The 20476-nt window shown below is 43.3% G+C and overlaps 1 protein-coding gene across 1 annotated transcript in view; it reads right to left on the bottom strand.

Annotated features, from left to right (window-relative positions):
- Positions 1 to 228: 228 nt before the first annotated feature.
- Positions 229 to 20476, bottom strand: part of LOC120046365 (LIM and SH3 domain protein 1-like) — a 41409-nt gene continuing 21161 nt past the window's right edge. The window contains exons 6-7 of the mRNA XM_038991544.1: positions 1945 to 2042; positions 229 to 1673 (exon numbers count right to left, since the gene is read on the bottom strand). Coding sequence (XP_038847472.1) covers positions 1500 to 1673; positions 1945 to 2042 — 272 coding nt within the window. The 3' untranslated portion in view covers positions 229 to 1499. The remainder of the gene's footprint in view (positions 1674 to 1944; positions 2043 to 20476) is intronic.

The following is a 20476-nucleotide window of genomic DNA, read 5'->3' as shown; positions in this document are numbered from 1 at the left end:
TAGTGAAAAAAAGATCACATTTGGCTGCCTGTCTAAATGCAGCTATTGAAGTAGTCCCTCTTGACAACTACACATTGGCTGGCACAAGATTTCAAAGAACGCTTGAAAGATTGGCTAGATTTGACATTGTTGCATTCAAGTCAAGTTCGCTTTCTAAAGTAGAAGCAGAGACATTCTGGCACATAGGCTGCTTTGTGTATGTAAGAAAAACAATGAGACAAATTCTGAAATATTCAGTTTTACTCCAATGAATTTTAATGCTTCATTGCAAAACTTAGATTAATATAAATCATACCTATTTAATTTTTCAAACTTATAAAACACCCATGAATCCCTGTGACTGGTAATTTTTTTTTGAATTCTTCATTTCTGTCAAACTGTATCACACCACCAATTATTAAGTATTTTTCGTATGCACAGTGGTGATATTTTAAACGGCTCTTTTAGGACATCATTAGTTCTGTTCTTGAGTGCTTGTTTATTAATGTTCTATTTTATGTTTGGTGTGGACCCCAGGAAGAGTAGCTGCTGCTTTCACAACAGCTAAGGGATCCTAATAAAATACCATTGATTGATAATTGTGCACACCTGTTTCTGCCTAGCCCAAACCAGGTGCTGCTGATTAGTGTAACTATTGTAATCAGTAGATACAGACCGGTAGGTATTCTAACAGGTACTTGTTAGCATACTGCATTTACTAACACGGAAGCCATCTAGGTCCTAAAATGTACAATTGTCAACTGTAAGCCGATCCTAAACTTTCCAACTTTATGCAACATTTCGGAATAATTAATACATTTTGGGGAATGACTTGGAAGTATGGCAGCCACCATTCAACTCTATTGTACACTGCCTAATAGATGCAAGCTTAATATGGTATGGCCTCACTGGGGTCGTTATGTCACTACAAATAAACCACGGGGAAGACCTAGACATTGAAAACCATTTAGGTGTAGTAGTATTAGGGCATTGAGCTGTCTGATAGTGGACTGTGAACTGAAAATGGCAGTGAGAAGCTTTATTAGCAAAATCAATTGACTTTTCAAAAACCATGAAAAACAGACCATATGAGCAAAAACATGGTCAGAGACAATATTCAAGTCTTAACGGCACTAGTTGTTTTCTTTTCTCCTCCTCTCCCTCTCTTGGGCTGTGACTTGTTTCCCATATTTTTCCCCACCCTTTTTTCATCTCCCCATTTCTCCTGGACTAAGTTCAGCAGTGGAATGAAACTCTGAACGTTGCAGATAGAAAAGTACAACCTAGAGAGGACACGAACCTTCAACCTGGGTTTTGTTCATTATGACATGCAACAGAAAGGGTTTTAAATGCTTTGCAAAGAAAAAGTAAATTGAGCGTTTCTTATTGGACACGTCCGGGCAGTCACACCTTCTTTCAATCCATTTTCTTCCGTTTGGTGCCTAATGAACACAACCCATGCTTACATTCCTGTCTGCAGTGTTCCGAATGTTTCAACCAATTGAACGAGGCCCAGGGTTTCACAGGGGTTGGACGTAGTTAGCAGGTAGCATGCCCTGTTGCCCGGTGCGTTCGATGCGGCCGTACATCCATCCATCATCTATCTGTTGTACGTCTGCAATCAGGTCGCCCTCCTGGAGAGACACCTCATCGGCGTCAGCAGCCGTGTAGCTGTACAGAGCCCGGTAGCGCTTCTGTAGACACATATGGGGACATACTGTATATCCATGCATGCACACCACACACATTCATCAACATAGGGCTACAGAATTGTGTGGGTGTTACCTCTACAAACACGTGCACACACACACTACAGAGTTAAGCGGATCATATCACCACTACAAAAAAAAATCGTAAAAACGCTCCTACCATTGCTGCTCAGAGCACACAGAGAGGAAGACAAAGAACAGTGGACTATACTGTATGACATCATGCGGTGATGTACTGCTCTGTGTTATTCCTTACCCCTCCACTAGGTGGGGGTACAGCAGCAGCAGAGGGAACAGACACAGGAGCCGGCTGGGAGCTGTAGGTCTGAGGGATGGCTGGCTGCGGCTGCGGATCTACAGACACAGAAGACAGGATCAGACATTGCACACTCCACATTCTTCTAAAGAGATTCAAGGAACAATGTATGACAATTACAATGATAACCTTTCGATTGATGAACATTACAGTGATAACCTTTTGATTGATTGACTGGCAAAATATAAAAATATTAACTATTATACACAATAGTATACAGTAGCATTGAGATGAGAGGCAAAAATAACAGTTGATTTAGGGGATTTTTGTGTGGATATTTTACATAATTTGAGAGGGTAATTTGCTCATAAACTGATTTTAATATATGGTGTACTTTAATAAACAAGCTTTTTGTATCATATAAACCTCAAAATGATGAAGTCAAGGAGATTTCTTTGCTATGTAACAGGTTATAACATATCTTACAAACTTTTAGGGGGTAATTTGCAGACTTAAAATAACCCAAAATATGGTGTATTATAATTAAACCACCAGCTTTTTATCATATAAACCAAAATGATAATTACATCAGCTAGTGAAATCAACTCTTGGCAGTTCTGAGCTATTGTGACATCATCACAGCACAACAATGTGAGCCACAATAGATGCGGTATTTTTGTTTGTGTATGAAGTATTTGGCAACAAGAATTAAAAAAATCACAATCATTTCAGTGATCTTGTTATCATTGCAATAGTAACATATATCTTTCATGTCAAAAACATAGGAAGTGTTCATCATGGTAAATACGTATTTTGCAAGGTTTTCCCAAAATGTTGACACAAATTTACATTCAAAGAACAAGTGAGACAGATTCTCACCTTTTTCACAGAAAATGCAGATATCAATAGCCACAAATTTGGATATTATAGAATTACAATTTTTTTTGATTGAATTTAAATATTTAATTAAAACATTAGCCCGAGTGAACAATAACAAGAATAACATTTTCCTACATAATTATAATAAGATTTTTTCAGAGTGATTACAATTGCACTATAATTTTTTATTTTTTTAAATATTTTTGGTTTGTTCCAGTATTTTCTCATTAATACCTGCGTTCTGTTTTGATGTCATGTGTAATATTTGTGTTGTGGAGAAATGACCAGGCAGGAGACGGGAGTACAGTTAGTTTTCGTTTAGTCAAAACCTCTCGTGCTCTACAGTTCCCGGGCACACTAGTGCGCATGTGCATTTCCTATTAGGTGTAGTAACGTAACACTGTCGTAATACATCACTGCTTAGTAACAGCATAGTAACTAATATAAACAGATGTAGATCCCAGATACTACACTCCTCCCCCATAGTGTTTAACTCCCAGAGAACAAGGTAAATATGTTAGGGAACTACTAATGCAATATCGAACAATGCATTCTTAACATTTTTCAACTACTGGGTTGAAGCAGACTTTTCAGAGCCCAGCACAAATCCAGGGGATTATTCTGCCCCGAAGATGGAGTTTGTGTCCTAATAACTAACCCAGGTAATGTCCGTTTTCTTTCCTTTTATCTAGGACATATTAAAGTGTTTGTTTGTTTTACTGTCTGTTACCTTAAACAGCTCAACTCACAGGTCAAGCTTTTGAAGTGCCCTTCGCTGTCGAATAGGATATCTCCGCTCCTCCTGGGCTTCCGGTGGTGGGCCAGGTTCGGGTGGAAGGTCAGGCTCTGTCTCTCCCGTACGTCCACAGTCAGGAGAATAGTCCTGGGGGTCGTTATTGTTCTCTCGGCGTGTCTCTGCTGGGGCGTTGGACCATAGCAGATGATCCACATGAACGTTGACCTGGCGATGACCAATTTGGACTTGGTAAGTCAAAGGTCCTTTGCGTTGCAAGATCACACCTGAGTTCCACAGGCTCTTGGGGTGTCTGAAATCACGTACCATCACCCTCTCTCCCTCTTTGAATTCTCTGACAGTCTTTGAGTGTCTGTCATGAGCTTTCTTCTGCTGTAGCTGGTGCTTTGCCACAGTGCTTGACAAGTCTGGTTTCAACAATGTCAGGCGGGTGCGTGGTTGGCGTCTCAGAAACAGTTCAGCTGGTGTACATTCCGTTACTGTGTGTGGTGTGTTACGGTAAGTAAACAGGAACCGGGGAAGCCTTTGGTGGGTGGGCACAGACTGAACCTCGAGTCTAGTCCAGGCCTTCTTGAAGGTTTGCACGGCTCTCTCCGCTGCTCCGTTTGATGCCGGATGGTAAGGTGGTGACAGGATGTGCCTTACTCCATTGTTCTTGAGAAACATTTCAAAATCGATTGACGTGAAGGGAGGGCCATTGTCCGATACGAGCTCCTTGACTAGTCCAAAGGATGCGAACAGGTGTCTGAGAAGATTGATGGTCTTCTCAGCTGTGGTCAGTTGAGTAGGGAACACTTCCATCCACTTGGAATGGACATCGACGACAACAAGGAAATGTTGCTTGTCAATCTCGGCGTAATCCACATGGATGCGTTCCCAAGGTGTCGCAGCCCAGGACCATGGATGAAGAGGTGCAGCAGCAGGCTTGTTGCGAACAGCTTCACAAGGTGAGCAGTGGCCTACATGCTGTTGAATGTCCTGATCCAGTCCAGGCCACCACAGATAACTGCGAGCGAGTGCTTTCATTCGAGTGATCCCTGGATGTCCCTCGTGCAGGTCAGATAGCAGTCTCCTCTGGAATTTGTGAGGTACCACCACCCTTGATCCCCACAGAACACATCCTTGATCAGTGGACAACTGGTCTTTCTTGTCGATGAATGGACGAAGTTTATCGTCATTTACGAAGTTTGGCCAACCGCCTAATGTTAAGTCCAAGACTTTGGAAAGCACTGGATCTTTCCTTGTTTCCTCTGCTATGTCTGAAGCAGATATGGGCAGTTCGTCAATGAGAGAGATTTGGAAGACTGCTCTATCATCTTCACTGTCGGAGTCACTATTGCATGGTAGTCTTGATAGTGCATCTGCATTTGCGTGATCACTGGATCGTCTGTACTCAATCTCATAGTCGTAGGCTAACAATATCAGAGCCCAACGTTGCATTCGAAGTGCAGCAAGGGTTGGTATAGCTGATTTTGGTCCAAGGATGGCCAACAGAGGCTTGTGATCTGTCAGCAGTTGGAACTTCCTTCCGTACAGGTATTTGTGAAACTTCTTCACTCCGAATATTATGCTCAGGGCTTCCTTCTCAATTTGAGCATAATTTTTCTCACTTGGTGACAGAGTCCGTGATGCAAATGCAATAGGGTGTTCTTCACCTGACGATAGAACATGTGAGATGACGGCTCCTACTCCGTATGGAGATGCATCACACGCGAGTCTCAGCTTCATCTCTGTGTTGTAGTGGGCAAGCCACTTGCTCTTTAGCAGACGCTGTTTGCAAGTCTTGAATGCTTCTTCGCATTGTGGGGACCAATTCCACTTTGTATCGGCCTGCAGCAGTTGGTGAAGCGGATGCAACAATGTGGACAAGTTTGCCACAAACTTTCCGTAATAGTTCAGGAGCCCCAAAAATGACCTCAGCTCTGAGATATTTGTGGGTGCTGGTGCGTTTACGATTGCTTCCACCTTGCTGTTGGTTGGGTGCAGGCCTTGTGCATCAATCTTGTATCCGAGATACTCCACTGAGTCCTGGAGGAACTCACACTTGCTGCGTTTCATTCTCACTCCATATTTCTCCAGTCTTGACATCACTTTGTCCAGCACTACAAGGTGCTCTCCAACGGTTGGTGCTGACACGAGGATGTCGTCCATGAAGCACACAACGTTGTCTATACCGTCCAAGATCTGATCCATTGTGTGTTGGAATATCGCTGGAGCTGTCGAGATTCCATAGGCCAAGCGATTGAATCTGAATAGCCCCTTGTGTGTATTGATGGTCAGATACTGTTCTGACTCCGGATCCAGCTTCAGTTGCTGATAAGCGAATGCCAGGTCCAGCTTACTGAAAACCTTCCCACCAGCTAGAGTGGCAAACAGATCTTCAGCGTTTGGTAGTGGATATTCCTCTGGTAGTATGCAGCGATTTACTGTGACCTTGTAGTCACCGCACATTCTGACGGTCTTGTCTTTCTTTGGGACTACAACAATCGGAGCGGCAGAGTCGCTCCTCGCTACTTTCGTGATTATGTTATTCTTCTGTAGGTGGTCCAGTTCCTTCTCTACTGCTTCCTTAAGAGCATAGGGAACTGGACGTGGTTTGTGAAAGATAGGCTATGTTCCTTCTTGCACTCTGACTTTTGCTGTGAAGTCTTGTATTTCGCCGTAGCCATCTTTGAAAAGTTCTTTGTGCTTCTCCAGCATGTTAGTGAGTGTAGCCTGACTCACTGGTTTGTCCTTTCTCAGACTGAAGATTTCTCCCCAGTTCAACTTGATCTTTTGTAGCCAGTTTCTGCCTAGCAAGGCTGATTTTTCTCCTTTAACAATGACAAGCGGTAGCGTCCACTCCTTCCCCTCATACCGGACTGGTACCTGGATCTGCCCTAACACAGGAATAGTGTCACCAGTGTATGAAGAAAGGCGGATGGACGCTGGATGAAGAGGGCACTCTTTCAGTTTTTCTTTGTAGAGTCTCTCTGGAACCAGAGATACAGACGCTCCGGTGTCCAGCTGCATTTTTACCGGTTTTCCCGCTAACTCCATGTTGAGATAGATTCCATCTTTTTGTTGTTGAGCTGTGTACACTGTGGACAGTTCCAATACTGTTTCAGTAGTACCTTCCTCTTCTTGTGCTGCGTCTGACACTTGCGCTCTTGCTGTGCGTTTTGAGGCTTTACACACTTTCTGTAAATGTCCAACCTTTCCACAATTGTGGCACTTTACATTTTGGAATCGACATTCACTGTGCTGATGATTATCTCCCCCACATCTGTAGCAACTTGGCTTAGACCTTTGAGATGTGGGCTGCTTTGTTCTTGTGTAACCTTGAGGACAGGACTGAGAAAAGTGTGACTTTTGTGAGCCTTTTTCACCACGTGCATCACTGACCTTGTGAACACCTTTCTGACGTTCTGCATATCCCGATAGCTCAATAGTATCCCTGTGGGCAAGCTCGAGTCCAAGTGCGATATCACAGGCTTTCCGAAAGGTCAGGTCCTTCTCTGACAGAAGCCTTCTGTGATATGCTTCACCTGTGAGACCACATACAAACTTGTCTCGAAGAGCATCATCAAGAAATTGTGCAAACTCACATGTACTTGCCAGCCTTTTCAAAGCAAGGATGTAGTCAGCCACGGTTTCCCCTTGACTCTGGTGACGTTGGTAAAATCTCAAACGTTCTGCAATGAGAATTGGCTTAGGCTTGAAATGCCTTGAAAGAGTTTCAGTCAGTTCTGCATAGTTCAACTCCACTGCTTTTATTGGTTCAATGAGACCTTTCAGCAATCCATACTCAGTTGGACTCAAAACACTGAGAAATACGTCTGCTTTCTTTTCATCCTTGATTTCATTTGCAGCCAGCCAACGCTCAAAACGCTCCAAATAGGAATCAAAATCCTCTTTTGTGGCCTCAAACTCTGGTACTCGACCAATGGTTGCCATTTTCACAGTTAATTGTTCAGTTTCCTTATTCCTTGTATTCCTTAATTTTCATCTAATTCTTCACTTCAGAAGTTTCTGCAATTTCTTCGTTCACTGCACTCATTTGTAATAATGTACACACCGTGTTACGTTCCTTCTTCCTTTTTTTTTTTTTCTTGACAATATTTCTCCACTGAGATCGCCAAATTTCAATGGGTTCAATGACAGTTCTTTATTTATTTAACCACCAGAGAGCAGTGTCGCTATTCTGGACTCCAATAGTCTTGCTACTTGGCAGCTCCTGAACACTGTACCTGCTAGCAGTGCTTAGCCTTTTTTTTACTGGCGAAAGAAAATAAAAAAATAACTGACGAATTACATAATTATTTTGAGTTTCATTACTCACGCAACATTCTTCCTTCAAGCAATGTCCGTTAAAGAAGTTTAATCACCTCGTCGCCACTGTAATATTTGTGTTGTGGAGAAATGACCAGGCAGGAGACGGGAGTACAGTTAGTTTTCGTTTAGTCAAAACCTCTCGTGCTCTACAGTTCCCGGGCACACTAGTGCGCATGTGCATTTCCTATTAGGTGTAGTAACGTAACACTGTCGTAATACATCACTGCTTAGTAACAGCATAGTAACTAATATAAACAGATGTAGATCCCAGATACTACATCATGTTTTGATGTAAGAATGTAAATTGTTGATCTGTATTTTGAATAAAAAAATAATAATAATAAAACAAAAACAATAGATGCGGTATAGGAGTAAATGCGCACAGTCAACAAATCTGATCTAACAAATGGGATATTCCTCAAATCCATCATGATTTATGTATTGTAACAGGCCCACAATGTGGTTACTTAAGTCCGATTTGGATATATTTGGCTGTTTTCGCAGCACAACATTTATACTTTTTCAGGTTTAGAAGAAGTAAATGCTAACTCCAGTTCATACAAAAGTTACACTTAAATCCGAACTGGTTCTCCAGCATATTAGTAAAAATCGCTCACCCTGTGTTAAAAAAATAGCCTCACTCCCAATATTCAGATTACAACGTCTCACTGCCAGTTATTTGAAAATGAAATAATCTCCAAAATATTGATCTATTTAAAACAACCCATAGAAAGCTGTTTCAATTTCTGTTTAATCCACCAGAAAAGAAAAACAAATATTACAACAAATATTATGGTTAAACCCAAATATACTAATACATTTATTTTTAAATATATATATATATATTTTTTTAAACGGTTAAATACCTATCTGTGTTAATCGCTCAACACAGAATAGCATAAGGGGACTCCCTCAAATGTTTGGAGAAAATATTTACATTTTATTCAGCTTTGTTCAATAGTATTCTTCATACTATAAAATAATGCCACAGAATTATAAACAAATATTGTCTGCTAAATTAACTAGTGTAGCACACAGCCATTTGGCATTGTCACGACTTCCGCCGAAGTCGGCCCCTCCTTGTTCGGGCGGTGTTCGGCGGTCGACGTCACCGACCTTCTAGCCATCGCTGATCCATTTTTCATTTTCCATTGGTTTTGTCTTGTCTTACATCACACCTGGTTCCAATCTCATCAATTACATGTTGTGTATTTAACCCTCTGTTTCCCCTCATGTCCTTGTCGGTGATTGTTTGTTTGTATGTGATGTGCAAGTTATGTTCTGGTGCGTGACAGGTTTTGTACCCACTTTTATTATTTTGTATATTTTGGTTTTCAGAGTTTTGTGAGCACTTATTAAACGACTCCGTTTATACCAAGTTCGTTCTCCTGCGCCTGACTTCCCTGCCACCAGCACGCACCCATTACAGAATCACCGACCCGAACTATAGAGTCAGCAGGAGAAGGTATCCCAGCCATTGAGGTGGAGGAGCGCGTCCAGGAGCATGCAGTACTACTTCACCATCTTGGTACCGCCATGGATCGCATTGTCCGGACAATGGACCGCTGGGAGAGACAGGGAGTTCTTCCAGCGCCTCCACCAGCACAACCGGGGTCTCCCCTGAGCGCCCCTTTCCCGCCTGAACCCAGTGGGATCCGTCTCTCCTTGCCCCAGGTGTATGACAGGGGGGATGCGAACTGCCAGGGGTTCTTAATACAATTAGACCTCTATCTGGCCACCGTTCAACCGGCTCCATCGGGTTGTGAGAGGGTGTCTGCCCTCGTCTCGTGCCTCACCAGGAGAGCCCTGGAGTGGGCCAACGCCGTGTGGAGAGAGGGAGATGCGGCGTTGAACCAGTTTGAGGAGTTCACCCGCCGTTTCCGGGCAGTCTTCGACCACCCGCCCGAGGGTAGAGCGGCGGGTGAGCGCCTCTACCATCTGAGGCAGGAGAAGAGGGGCGCCCAGGAGTTCGCCCTGGAGATTAGGACCCTGGCTGCCGGCGCGGGATGGAACAACAGCGCCCTGATCGACCATTACTGCTGCAGTCTGCGCGAGGACGTCCGTCGGGAGCTGGCCTGCAGAGACACCACCCTCACGTTGGACCAGCTGGTGGACCTGTCCATCCGGCTGGACAACCTGCTGGCAACTCGCGGACGTTCAGATCGGGGTCTGGGAGTTCCACCCTCCCGCACCCCCTTTCCGATACCCATGGAGCTGGGAGGGGCGGTGCGCAGGGAGACCGGAGGGGGTTCCCGCTCGTGCACCATCTGTGGCCACAGAGGTCACGCTGCCGGTCGGTGCCGGGTTGGTTCCTCTGGGAGTCGAGGCAGCAGGCAGGGCGCTCTGGCGTCAATTTTATTGATAGTGCTTTAGCCCATAGTTTAGGGATCCCCATAGTTCCCGTGGATGTGCCCTTCCCCGTCCACGCCTTAGATAGTCGACCATTAGGGTCAGGGTTAATTAGGGAGGTCACCGCGCCTTTGGGCATGGTGACGCAGGGGGGTCATACGGAGAGAATTAGTCTCTTCCTTATTGACTCCTGCGTTTCCCGTGGTGCTGGGCCTACCCTGGTTCACTTGTCATAAACCCACTGTTTCTTGGCCACAGAGGGCTCTCACGGGGTGGTCGCAAGAGTGCTCAGGTAGGTGTTATGGGGTTTCCGTTGGCGCTACTACGGTGGAGAGTCCAGACCAGGTCTCCACCGGGCGCATTCCCCCAGAATATGCCGATTTGGCTCTCGCCTTCTCCAAAAAGAAGGCGACTTAATTACCACCTCATCGACGGGCCGATTGTGCGATAGATCTCCTGGTAGACGCTGCACTTCCCAGGAGTCACGTGTATCCCCTCTCACAAGCGGAGATGGAGGCTATGGAAACATATGTCTCCGAATCCCTGCGTCAGGGCTACATTCGGTCCTCCACTTCACCCGCCTCCTCGAGTTTCTTTTTTGTGAAGAAGAAGGAGGGAGGTCTGCGCCCGTGTATTGACTATTGGGGTCTGAATCAGATCACTGTGCTCATAGGCACAGCGATAGAGTCGATGCACGGGGAGCGCTTCTTCACCAAACTAGATCTCAGGAGCGCTTACAACCTGGTGCGTATCCGAGAGGGAGATGAGTGGAAGACGGCTTTCAGTACCACCTCTGAGTACCTTTTCCATAACCAAAAAGATTGTAGTTTCAGCTGTTTGAAGCTGGTGTACAAAACCGAGAAGTAAAAGGTGCAAAAACTAAACTTAAGCACAGAATGCACATAGAACAGACATGGTTTCATTGAGAATGACATATCTATAACTCAATTTCTATGTGGATTTGGTCAGGTCACCCAAAAAGTTATATATTGCAGCTTTAAATAAACAGAAATTCTACCTCATGAGTTTTACGAACGTTCATGTGCACAATAAACATCGTACCAAGTCAGAGGGTAATAAATGATAGGCCTAAATTAAAATATATCTTGTCAAAAATGAAACAGAAATGTCTAAGTAGCTAGCTTTCCATCCAATTGGCTACAGATTATCATGCAAATATTCAAAAATTCTAAAATATGCATTTTCTCACCAGTGGTGTGTTTCCACCCAATAGATTTGTTGCAGATAAACATTTGTGTGTGATGACGTAGCGCAAAAAAAAGCACTTTATCATTTAAGTTTTCATGTACTGAATAAAAATCTAAAATTCTATGTGTTTCCATCGCATTTTCAACTCTACCGAGTTTTGTCACAAAACTGTTGCGTTGAATAGCAAATGTGCCTACTCTGGTCTAGGCACGTGTGCTCTAGCTAACAGCTTGCAGATACAGTACAAGTCGGCTGTGCTGCTAGGCTAGACTACATGATGTGATTATTATGGATTTTTTTTATTTATTATGGATATTATGGATTTTTATTTGTCAAACGACAGTCAAGCATCGATCATCATGTCACCAGAAAACGACCCTCAATTTTATTGGGAAGGAGCATATGGATCACCCTGCACTTTCCCCACCCTGTGAAGTTCATCATATCTTATTTAACCTGTTGCCTAATAAACTGCATGGTTTCCCAAGTCATAGTGGGAGGACCACACACCATATCATCGCTTGACTCCAAGTTTACTTCGATATGATGGTTGTTTTATCAATATTTGCACATAAAGGCATTTCCACCACCATTTCAAAAAATTAAACAAAAAATATCCCACTATGTCGTAGGAACAAATGATCTTTCGCCATTTATAAAATTGTACCGAAACGACCTCTTTTCATCACACCTGTCGTGATAATTCTTTATAAGGTATGACTTTACTCGCATTAAAATTGTGGATGGAAACGTAGTTATTGTTGCAATAAACGGTCAGGTAAAGTCAGACTCGAGTCTAAGTCATGTGACTCCAGTCCAAGAATAGTATTAAAAATGACATATCACATGACATCGAGGTAACTGTTCACGTGTTTCCTCCATTGTGACTTTGAATCTGGTTCAGGAGAAGAAGAGGTAGAGGCTAGTAGTTTTGGGATGGATGACGAGGAGGAGACCTGGCTGACAACTGTGGCACATTTGGGAGCTTGGAGCGGCCAGAGATACTGTTGCTAGACGAGTAAATTTGGTTAGGAACAGAAGATGGGTTTTGGAGAAAGGCCATCGGTGCGTGTTCTGCAAGCAGTACAGCGGATGAAGGCACGGAATGAGCTCGGTGAAAGGATAGACGTGGTTATGGACAGTAAGGAAGAAGGAGAAGAGCCGTGTGCAGATGTGTGTTGAGGAAAAAAGACGGCAAGTACAAAGCGTATTATGCTGTCTCTGATTTCTCCAAAATTTTACCTGACGAGAATGAGGATGAACTACCTGTGGTGCAGGTGTGGTGAGTACCTCAGAGTCCGTGCCTCCCCCCGATGGTCATGCAAAGGATCATTCGGGCCCAGCGGGAGTGACATTTTTGGAAAAAGTGGATCCCTGCGTTTTGTCTGAGGCTGGGTAGAAAATAAGTTGGGTACTGTTAAATTGGTGAAGGTAGCTCAATGTAGACTTGTGAGAATTTTCTGTGTTTCTTCTGTCCAGAGGGAGCGGGCCCTTCACATCACGCGACTAGGGACAAGAGCTGTGACTTGCAATTGGGAGCAAGGCGCCTTTGAAAGGAGTGATTATTGGGGTGACGTTACGTGTTGAGGTGGAGCAAATAGAAAATTCCCTATGTCTGTGATGCCCGCAGACCCGGAGGCGAGCTTGGTGAAACTGAGAGACACTGTCTGTCATTTTGAGTTTTGAAGCAGTCTTTACCTGATAAAGTGATGTTAGGATATGTCAGTTATCCTGTGAAAGCTTTTGTGCCGAACCCACACGGTGTTTCAGATGCCAAGCTTTTGGTGTGTAGGAGGGAGATTCCGAGAGAGAAGTGTGCTGGAGGGCATGGGATAAATGAATGTGTTGTATCGGTGGAAAAAACTATGTGTCAATTGTGTGTGTACTCATGTTGCTGGGGATCACAAGTCCCCGGTGCAAGAGAGACAGGTTGAGGTTGCCAGGGTCAGACTAGAACAGAAGGTGTTGTATGCTGAGGCAGTGAAGAGAGTAGAGGATGATGGGTCGAGGGTGAGTAGTAGGCCTAGGCCAATACAGAGTGATATGAATTTGTGCTTCAGTAAGGTTGGCTTCTTAGCATTCATTCATTGCCATGGTTATCAACTGTACTGTAGAAGTAGAGTGTAAATCACAGAAAATAGATGTTGTGGTAGCAGCTGCAGAGAAGTACTTGGGTGTGCGAGGTTATACTGCAGAGGAGTTACAAAGTGTGTTGAACGAAAGAGTCCTGTCCTCCCAGGCCGTTGGCCTGGTGTAGTATCAATTACGGGCAAAGTGGTGGAATGGATGGTGGAGATTTTCATTTTTATGAAATAGTGGTATATACAGTGTTGTGTTCGAGACCGATTCAAGACCAAGACTGGAGCGAAAAGAGTCAAGAGTCAAAGCCAAGACCAAAAGGGGGGCAAGACCAGGTCACGACTGAGACCGGGAGGGGGACGAGAGGTACGAGACCGAGTCAAGACCGAGACCTGAAAAATGCGAGTCCAATTCAAGACCATGATTGTAATTTTGTCAAATCGTCCCCAAAACAAGAGTTCAAATAGAGCCAGTCTAAAAAAAAAATACTAACCCAAAAACAGTGGGGAACAATGAGGGCCTTCTACGCTTTAACAGAAAAGCTAAGGATTTATAAAATAATACAAACAATTATTTATATTATTCTTTTCAATCATGTTCTGATTTAATCTCTTCAGTTTTTGTTCGAAAGGAAAGGGTTAACACTGAAGAGAAAAAAAGATCCATTCAGGATTCTTCTTTGGTGGACTCTGAGGTGATACATCTAGCTAGCTAAGTCAGCCACTGGCGAGGGCTAGGCCATCAGAAGCTTGATAGCAGGCATCTGCCATTCAACTGTATTAGGGCAAAATGTTGGAGTGACAGTGGAATCAACCAATTACATTGACTTGTAATGGGTGGAACCGTTTTTACAAAAATGTATGGAAACCTTTGGCTTCTTGAAGGCCAACAGGTCACTGTGCAATAGCGAGCTTTAGTTTTCCCAAGGTCTCGCTAGCTAGCTTTTATTGTAGGCTAGTTTGCAGCGGCTGCAGGCGGTGTTATTGAAGAGGATGTTGTGGCTTATTTGTTAGCTTCTCCCTTTTCAAGAATAACTTTCAACAAGAGGTAGTGGAACTGTGTTTTTTATTGCTGTTTACGTGCTGGTAGCCATCTCTTTGAAAATAACTTATGTGTGTGACACGTTGTTGCATTTCAACTTTAGATCCCGGGTTACTTTGTGTGCTAAACCTGAAAAAGTGTTTTGCACTGGGAAGGAACAGTTGTACATTTCGACTGGGAAATGCTTAACCTAATGGTTGTGTTTTTGTATTCTTATGATTGGGACCTACTGGCTTATTATGTCAGAGTGAATGGACTGCTGTTTTTCCATCGACCCTATGCAGTGGTGTAGTGGTGCCTGTAGAAGTGGGTCCTGTGTGAAGGAAAGATCCCCTGTGTGAAAAATCCTGTTTTCCCATCGATTTTTCAGATTTTCACTTTCAACATCACACTTTCAAAAATGTTATGCTGTAAGTCCACAACAATGCTTAACCACATCAGCAGACCATTTGAGGTCTGGGAAAAATCAACAAAAATATATTTATGGAGGGTGTAGTTGCCCTTTAATTCAATTGACCAAAGCAAATGCCCTCCCCATTGATACAAATCAGCATTATATCATTCTATCAGGTAGGCCTACATTGCAGTCAACATTTAATTGGGATGTTTTTTGGGGAAAGCCTTGAGAAATGTTCATGCAAACAGTGCATGATGACTGAATTGCACGTCGCAAATTAGTCCAACATTTTTTGATACCTGGTTTGCATACCCATTGTTGCCGTAGTTAGCAATTACTGGTAGATATAAGTTGAAAGTCTTTTCCTTCCTACCTACCGGCTACCGATGTCATTCTTCTGTGAGCTGCTCCATCCCGTACGAAAAAAGATTGCAGTCAGAGTGCAGTATAACTGCAGTACAACTGTTGTTAGAATGCAGTATAAATGCAGCAAGCTGCAAATGCTGCATCCAAAATAACACCGTTTTTTTTACTGCAGTAATTTTGCAGTGTTAACTGCAGTTACAGTGCAGTATAATTGTAGTTCAACTTCAGTACACTGCAGTTATTCTGCAATCACTGCACCCAAAATACCACAGTCGACTGCAGTTACTGCAGTTTCAAAACTGCAATCAGCCAACTCCAACCTGAAAGAGTGTGATATCTGCGGCTGGCGCTTTCATCCCGACCGCCTGGAGAAAAACAGCCAGAAATGTGCCAAGGTCGCCTTGAAGAGCAAAAGACGGGGGTTCTACGACTCCGGCAAGGACCGGTACAAGGGCACCAACATGGATGGCTTCATCAAGCAATCTATTGATCCATGATTCATGTAATGCAGTGTCGCTGTCCTCGAAGGCTCCCCTGTCCAAGACAGTTTATAACTCGACCCCTATTAGAGAAACCACTTATTATCACTTCAATTAAACACCTATTGAAGAAATATGAATCTGAATTGTTTGGATTTATCAGTGTATTTCAAAGAAAATATACAGTACCTGTCAAAAGTTTGGACACACCCACTCATTCAATTTTTTTTTTTTTTTTTTACTATTTTCTACATGGTAGAATAATAGTCAAGACCTCAAAACTATGAAATAACACATATAGGATCATGTAGTAACCAAAAAAGTGTTAAATAAATAGATTTTATATTTGAGATTCTTGGCTACCACGCTGTGAACAGCATGAAGTGAATCCGTGCACATGCGCAGATACTGTGTTTGACCGTGTGAAAGTGAAGTATGGCATCTCGCTCATCTGAATATCTCTGGTGCTGCTCATGGCAGCGTCATTTTGCTGAGTCTACCTTTAAACTGTCTTTTTCTATAACCATTTGAGTATTCTCACACAGGTTTGAATGGGAGATGGCTACAGGTAGTCTTTAATTGGATATTTCGCAAAGAGAACATTAGTTGTAAATACATATTTTTTTTTGCAATTGATGTACAATCATCAATAGCAGTTCATTTAACTTGACAAGATGAAAACATTGAAAATAACGTTGTTGTATTTTATCTTCTTTTAATGTTGATTAATAAAATGTTGCTGTTTAAAATGTAGAAATTATTAAAACGTTACACTTTTATTGTTGTGTTGCATGTACTGCATTCAAAGCCTACTCTTTGGGTAGACTGGGTACCTGACTGGTTCTACATTCAACAATGCTAGCTACATAGGCTGCGTTTAGACGGAAAGCCCAATTCTGATATTTTTTCCACTAATTGGTCTTTTGACCAATCACATAAGATCTTTTCACATCAGTTATTTTTTAGAGCTGATCTGATCGGTCAAAAAATACCAATTAGTGAAACAAAGATCAGAATTGGGCTGCCTGTCTAAATGCAGTCATTGTAGTCCCTCTTGCCAGCTTAATATTGGCTGGCTCAAGAGCGTAAAGAAAGCTTTCAAGATTGGCTTGATTTGACAGTGTTTCATTAACGACAAGTTAGCTTTCTAAAGCAGAAGCAGAGACATTCTGGCACATAGGCTGCTTTGAGTATATTAAGAAAAACAATGATGACACCAGGACACAAATTCTGAAATATTCAGTGTTTTACTCAACATAATGAATTGCAATGCTTCATAGCAACATTTTGAATGGAACATTATACAGCACATTCGTAAAGTATTCAGACCCCTTCCCTTTTCCCACATTTTGTTACGTTACAGCCTTATTCTAAAATGGAGTAAATAAAAAAATGTCGTCATCAATCTACACACAACACCCCATATTGAAAAAGCAAAAACAGGTTTTTAGCAATTTTTGATCATTAAAAAAAAATATGAAACAGAAATACCTTATTTAATTGAGCTCAGGTGCATCCTGTTTCCATTGATCATCCTTGATAAATCATCAAATCACATTTTATTGGTCACAAACACATGGTTAGCAGATGTTACTGCGACTGTAGCAAAACACTTCTAGTTCCAATAGTGCAGCAATCTAACAATTCCACATCAACTACCTAATACACACACATCTAAGTAAAGGAATGGGATAAGAATATATAAATATAAATATATGGATGAGCAATGACAGAGCAGCATAAGCAAAATACAGTATATACATATGAGATGAGTGATGCAAGATATGTAAACATTTATTGAAGTGGCATTATTAAAGTAACTAGTGATCCATTTATTAAAGTGGCCAATGATTTCAAGTCTGTATGTATGCAGCAGTCTCTCTGTGTTAGTGATGGCTGTTTAACAGTCTGAAGACCTTGAGATAGAAGTTGTTTTTCAGTCACTCCGTCCCAGCTTTGATGCACCTGTACTGACCTCGCCTACTGGATGGTAGCGGTGTGAATAGGCAGTGGCTTGGGTGGTTGTTGTCCTTGATGATCTTTTTGGCCTTCCTGTGACATTGGGTGTTGTGGGTGTCCTGAAGGGCAGGTAGTTTGCCCCCGGTGATGCATTATGGAGACCACACCACCCTCTGGAAAGCCCTGTGGTTGTGGGCAGTGCAGTTGCTGTACCGGGCGGTGATACAGCTCGACGGGATGCTCTCAATTGTGCATCTGTAAAAGTTTATGAGGGTTTTAGGTGACAAGCCAAATTTCTTCAGCCTCCTGAGGTCTGCTGTTTCCTGAAGTCCACAATTGTCTCCTTTGCTTTGTTGACGTTGAGTGAGAGGTTGTTTTCCTGATGCCACACTTCGAGTGTCCTCAGCTCCTCCCTGTAGGCTGTCTTGTCGTTGTTGGTAATCAAGCCTACTACTGTTGTGTCGTCTACAAACTTGATGATTGAGTTGGAGGCGTGCATGGCCACGCAGCCATGGGTGAACAGGGAGTACAGGAGGGGGCTGAGCACGCACCCTTGTGGGGCCCTAGTGTTGAGGATCAGCGAAGTGGAGATGTTGTTTCCTACCTTCACCACCTGGGGGCGGCCCGTCAGGAAGTCCAGGACCCAATTGCACAGGGCGGGGTTGAGACCCAGGGCCTCAAGCTTAATGATGAGCTTGGAGGGTACTATGGTGTTGAATGCTGAGCTATAGACAATGAGCAGCATTCTTACATAGGTATTCTTCTTGTCCAGATGGGATAGGGCAGTGTGCAGTGTGCATCGTCTGTGGACCTATTGGGGCGGTATGTAAATTGAAGTGGGTCTAGGGTGACAGGTAAGGTGGAGGTGATATGATCCTTGACTAGTCTCTCAAAGCACTTCATGATGACAGAAGTGAATGCAATGGGGCGATAATCACTTAGTTCAGTTACCTTTGCATTCTTGGGTACAGGAACAATGGTGGCCATCTTGAAGCATGTGGGGACAGCAGACTGGTATAGGGAGAGATTGAATATGTCCGTAAACACACCAGCCAGCTGGTCTGCGCATGCTCTGAAGACGTGGCTAGGGATGCCGTCTGGGCTGGCAGCCTTGCGAGGGTTAACACGTTTAAATGTCTTACTCACGTCGGCCACGGAAAAGGAGAGCCCACAGTCCTTGGTAGCTGGCCATGTCGGTGGCACTGTATTATCCTCAAAGCGGGCAAAGTGTGTTTCTACAACTTGATTGGAGTCAACCTGTTGTAAATTCAATTGATTGCAAATGACACCTGTCTATATAAGGTCCCACAGTTGACAGTGCATGTCAGAGCAAAAACCAAGCCATGAGGTCAAAGGAATTATCCGTAGAGCTCTGACACAGAATTGTGTCGAGGCACAGATCTGGGGTAGGGTACCAAACCATTTCTGCAGAACACAGTGGCCTCCATCATTCTTAAATGAAAAAAGTTTGGAACCACCAAGACTCTTCCTAGAGCTGGCCGCCCGGCCAAACTGAGCAATCGGGGGAGAAGGGCCTTGGTCAGGGAGGTGACCAAGAACCCGATGGTCACTCTGACAGAGCTCCAGAGTCCCTATGTGGAGATGGGAGAACCTTTCAGAAGGACAACCATCTCTGCAGCATTCCACCAATCAGGCCTTTATGGTAGAGCGGCCAGACTGAAGCCACTCCTCAGTAAAAGGCACATGACAGCCCGCTTGGAGTTTGCCAAAAGGCACCTAAAGGACTCTTGGACCATGAGAAACAAGATTCTCTGGTCTGACGAAACCAAGATTGAACTCCTTGGCCTGAATTCCAAGCATCACGTCTGGAGGAAACCTGGCACCATCCCTATGGTGAAGCATGGTGGTGGCAGCATCATGCTGTGGGAATGTTTTTAAGCGGCAGGGGCTGGGAGACTAGTCAGGATTGAGGGAAAGATCAATGGAGCAAAGTACAGAGAGATTATTGATGAAAACCTGCTCCAGAGAGCTCAGCAACTCAGACTGGGGCAAAGGTTCACCTTCCAACAGGACAATGACCATAAGCACACAGCCAAGACAATGCAGGAGTGGCTTTTGGAAAAGTCTCTGAGTGTCCTTGAGTGGCCCAGCCAGAGCCCGGACTTGAACCCTATCGAACATCTCTGGAGAGACCTGAAAATAGCTGTGCAGCGATGCTCCCCATCCAACCTGACAGAGCTTGAGAGGATCTGCAGAGAAGAATGGGAGTAACTCCCCAAATACAGGCGTGCCAAGCTTGTAGCATCATTCCCATGATGGCTCAAGGCTGTAATCGCTGTCAAAAGTACTCAAAGTACTGAGTAAAGGGTCTGAATACTTAATGTAAATGTGATATTTTCGTTTTTAATTTTAAACAAATGTGCAAACATTTCTAAATTACAGTTTTTCTTTGTCATTATGGGGTATTGTTTGTAGATTGATGACGAAAAAAAACAACAATTTAATCAATTTTAGAATATGCCTGTAACGTAACAAAATGTGGAAAAAGTCAAGTGGTCTGAATACTTTCCGAATACACTGTAAATAATACATATTTCTTATTTTCAAAATATTGTACAACTTCCTTGTGAATGATGAAATTATTGAATTCTTAATTTCTGTCAAGTTGCACAGTGTTGGTATTTTCAACTGCTCTATTAGGACATCATTGATTGATTACTAATTGCGCTCGCCTGTTTCTTCCCA

The sequence above is a fragment of the Salvelinus namaycush genome, chromosome 4 (genome assembly GCF_016432855.1).
Source record: "Salvelinus namaycush isolate Seneca chromosome 4, SaNama_1.0, whole genome shotgun sequence".
Lineage (NCBI taxonomy): Eukaryota > Metazoa > Chordata > Actinopteri > Salmoniformes > Salmonidae > Salvelinus > Salvelinus namaycush.
Note: the sequence above shows the minus strand (reverse complement) of the source record. Positions and strands in the feature narration are given on the sequence as shown.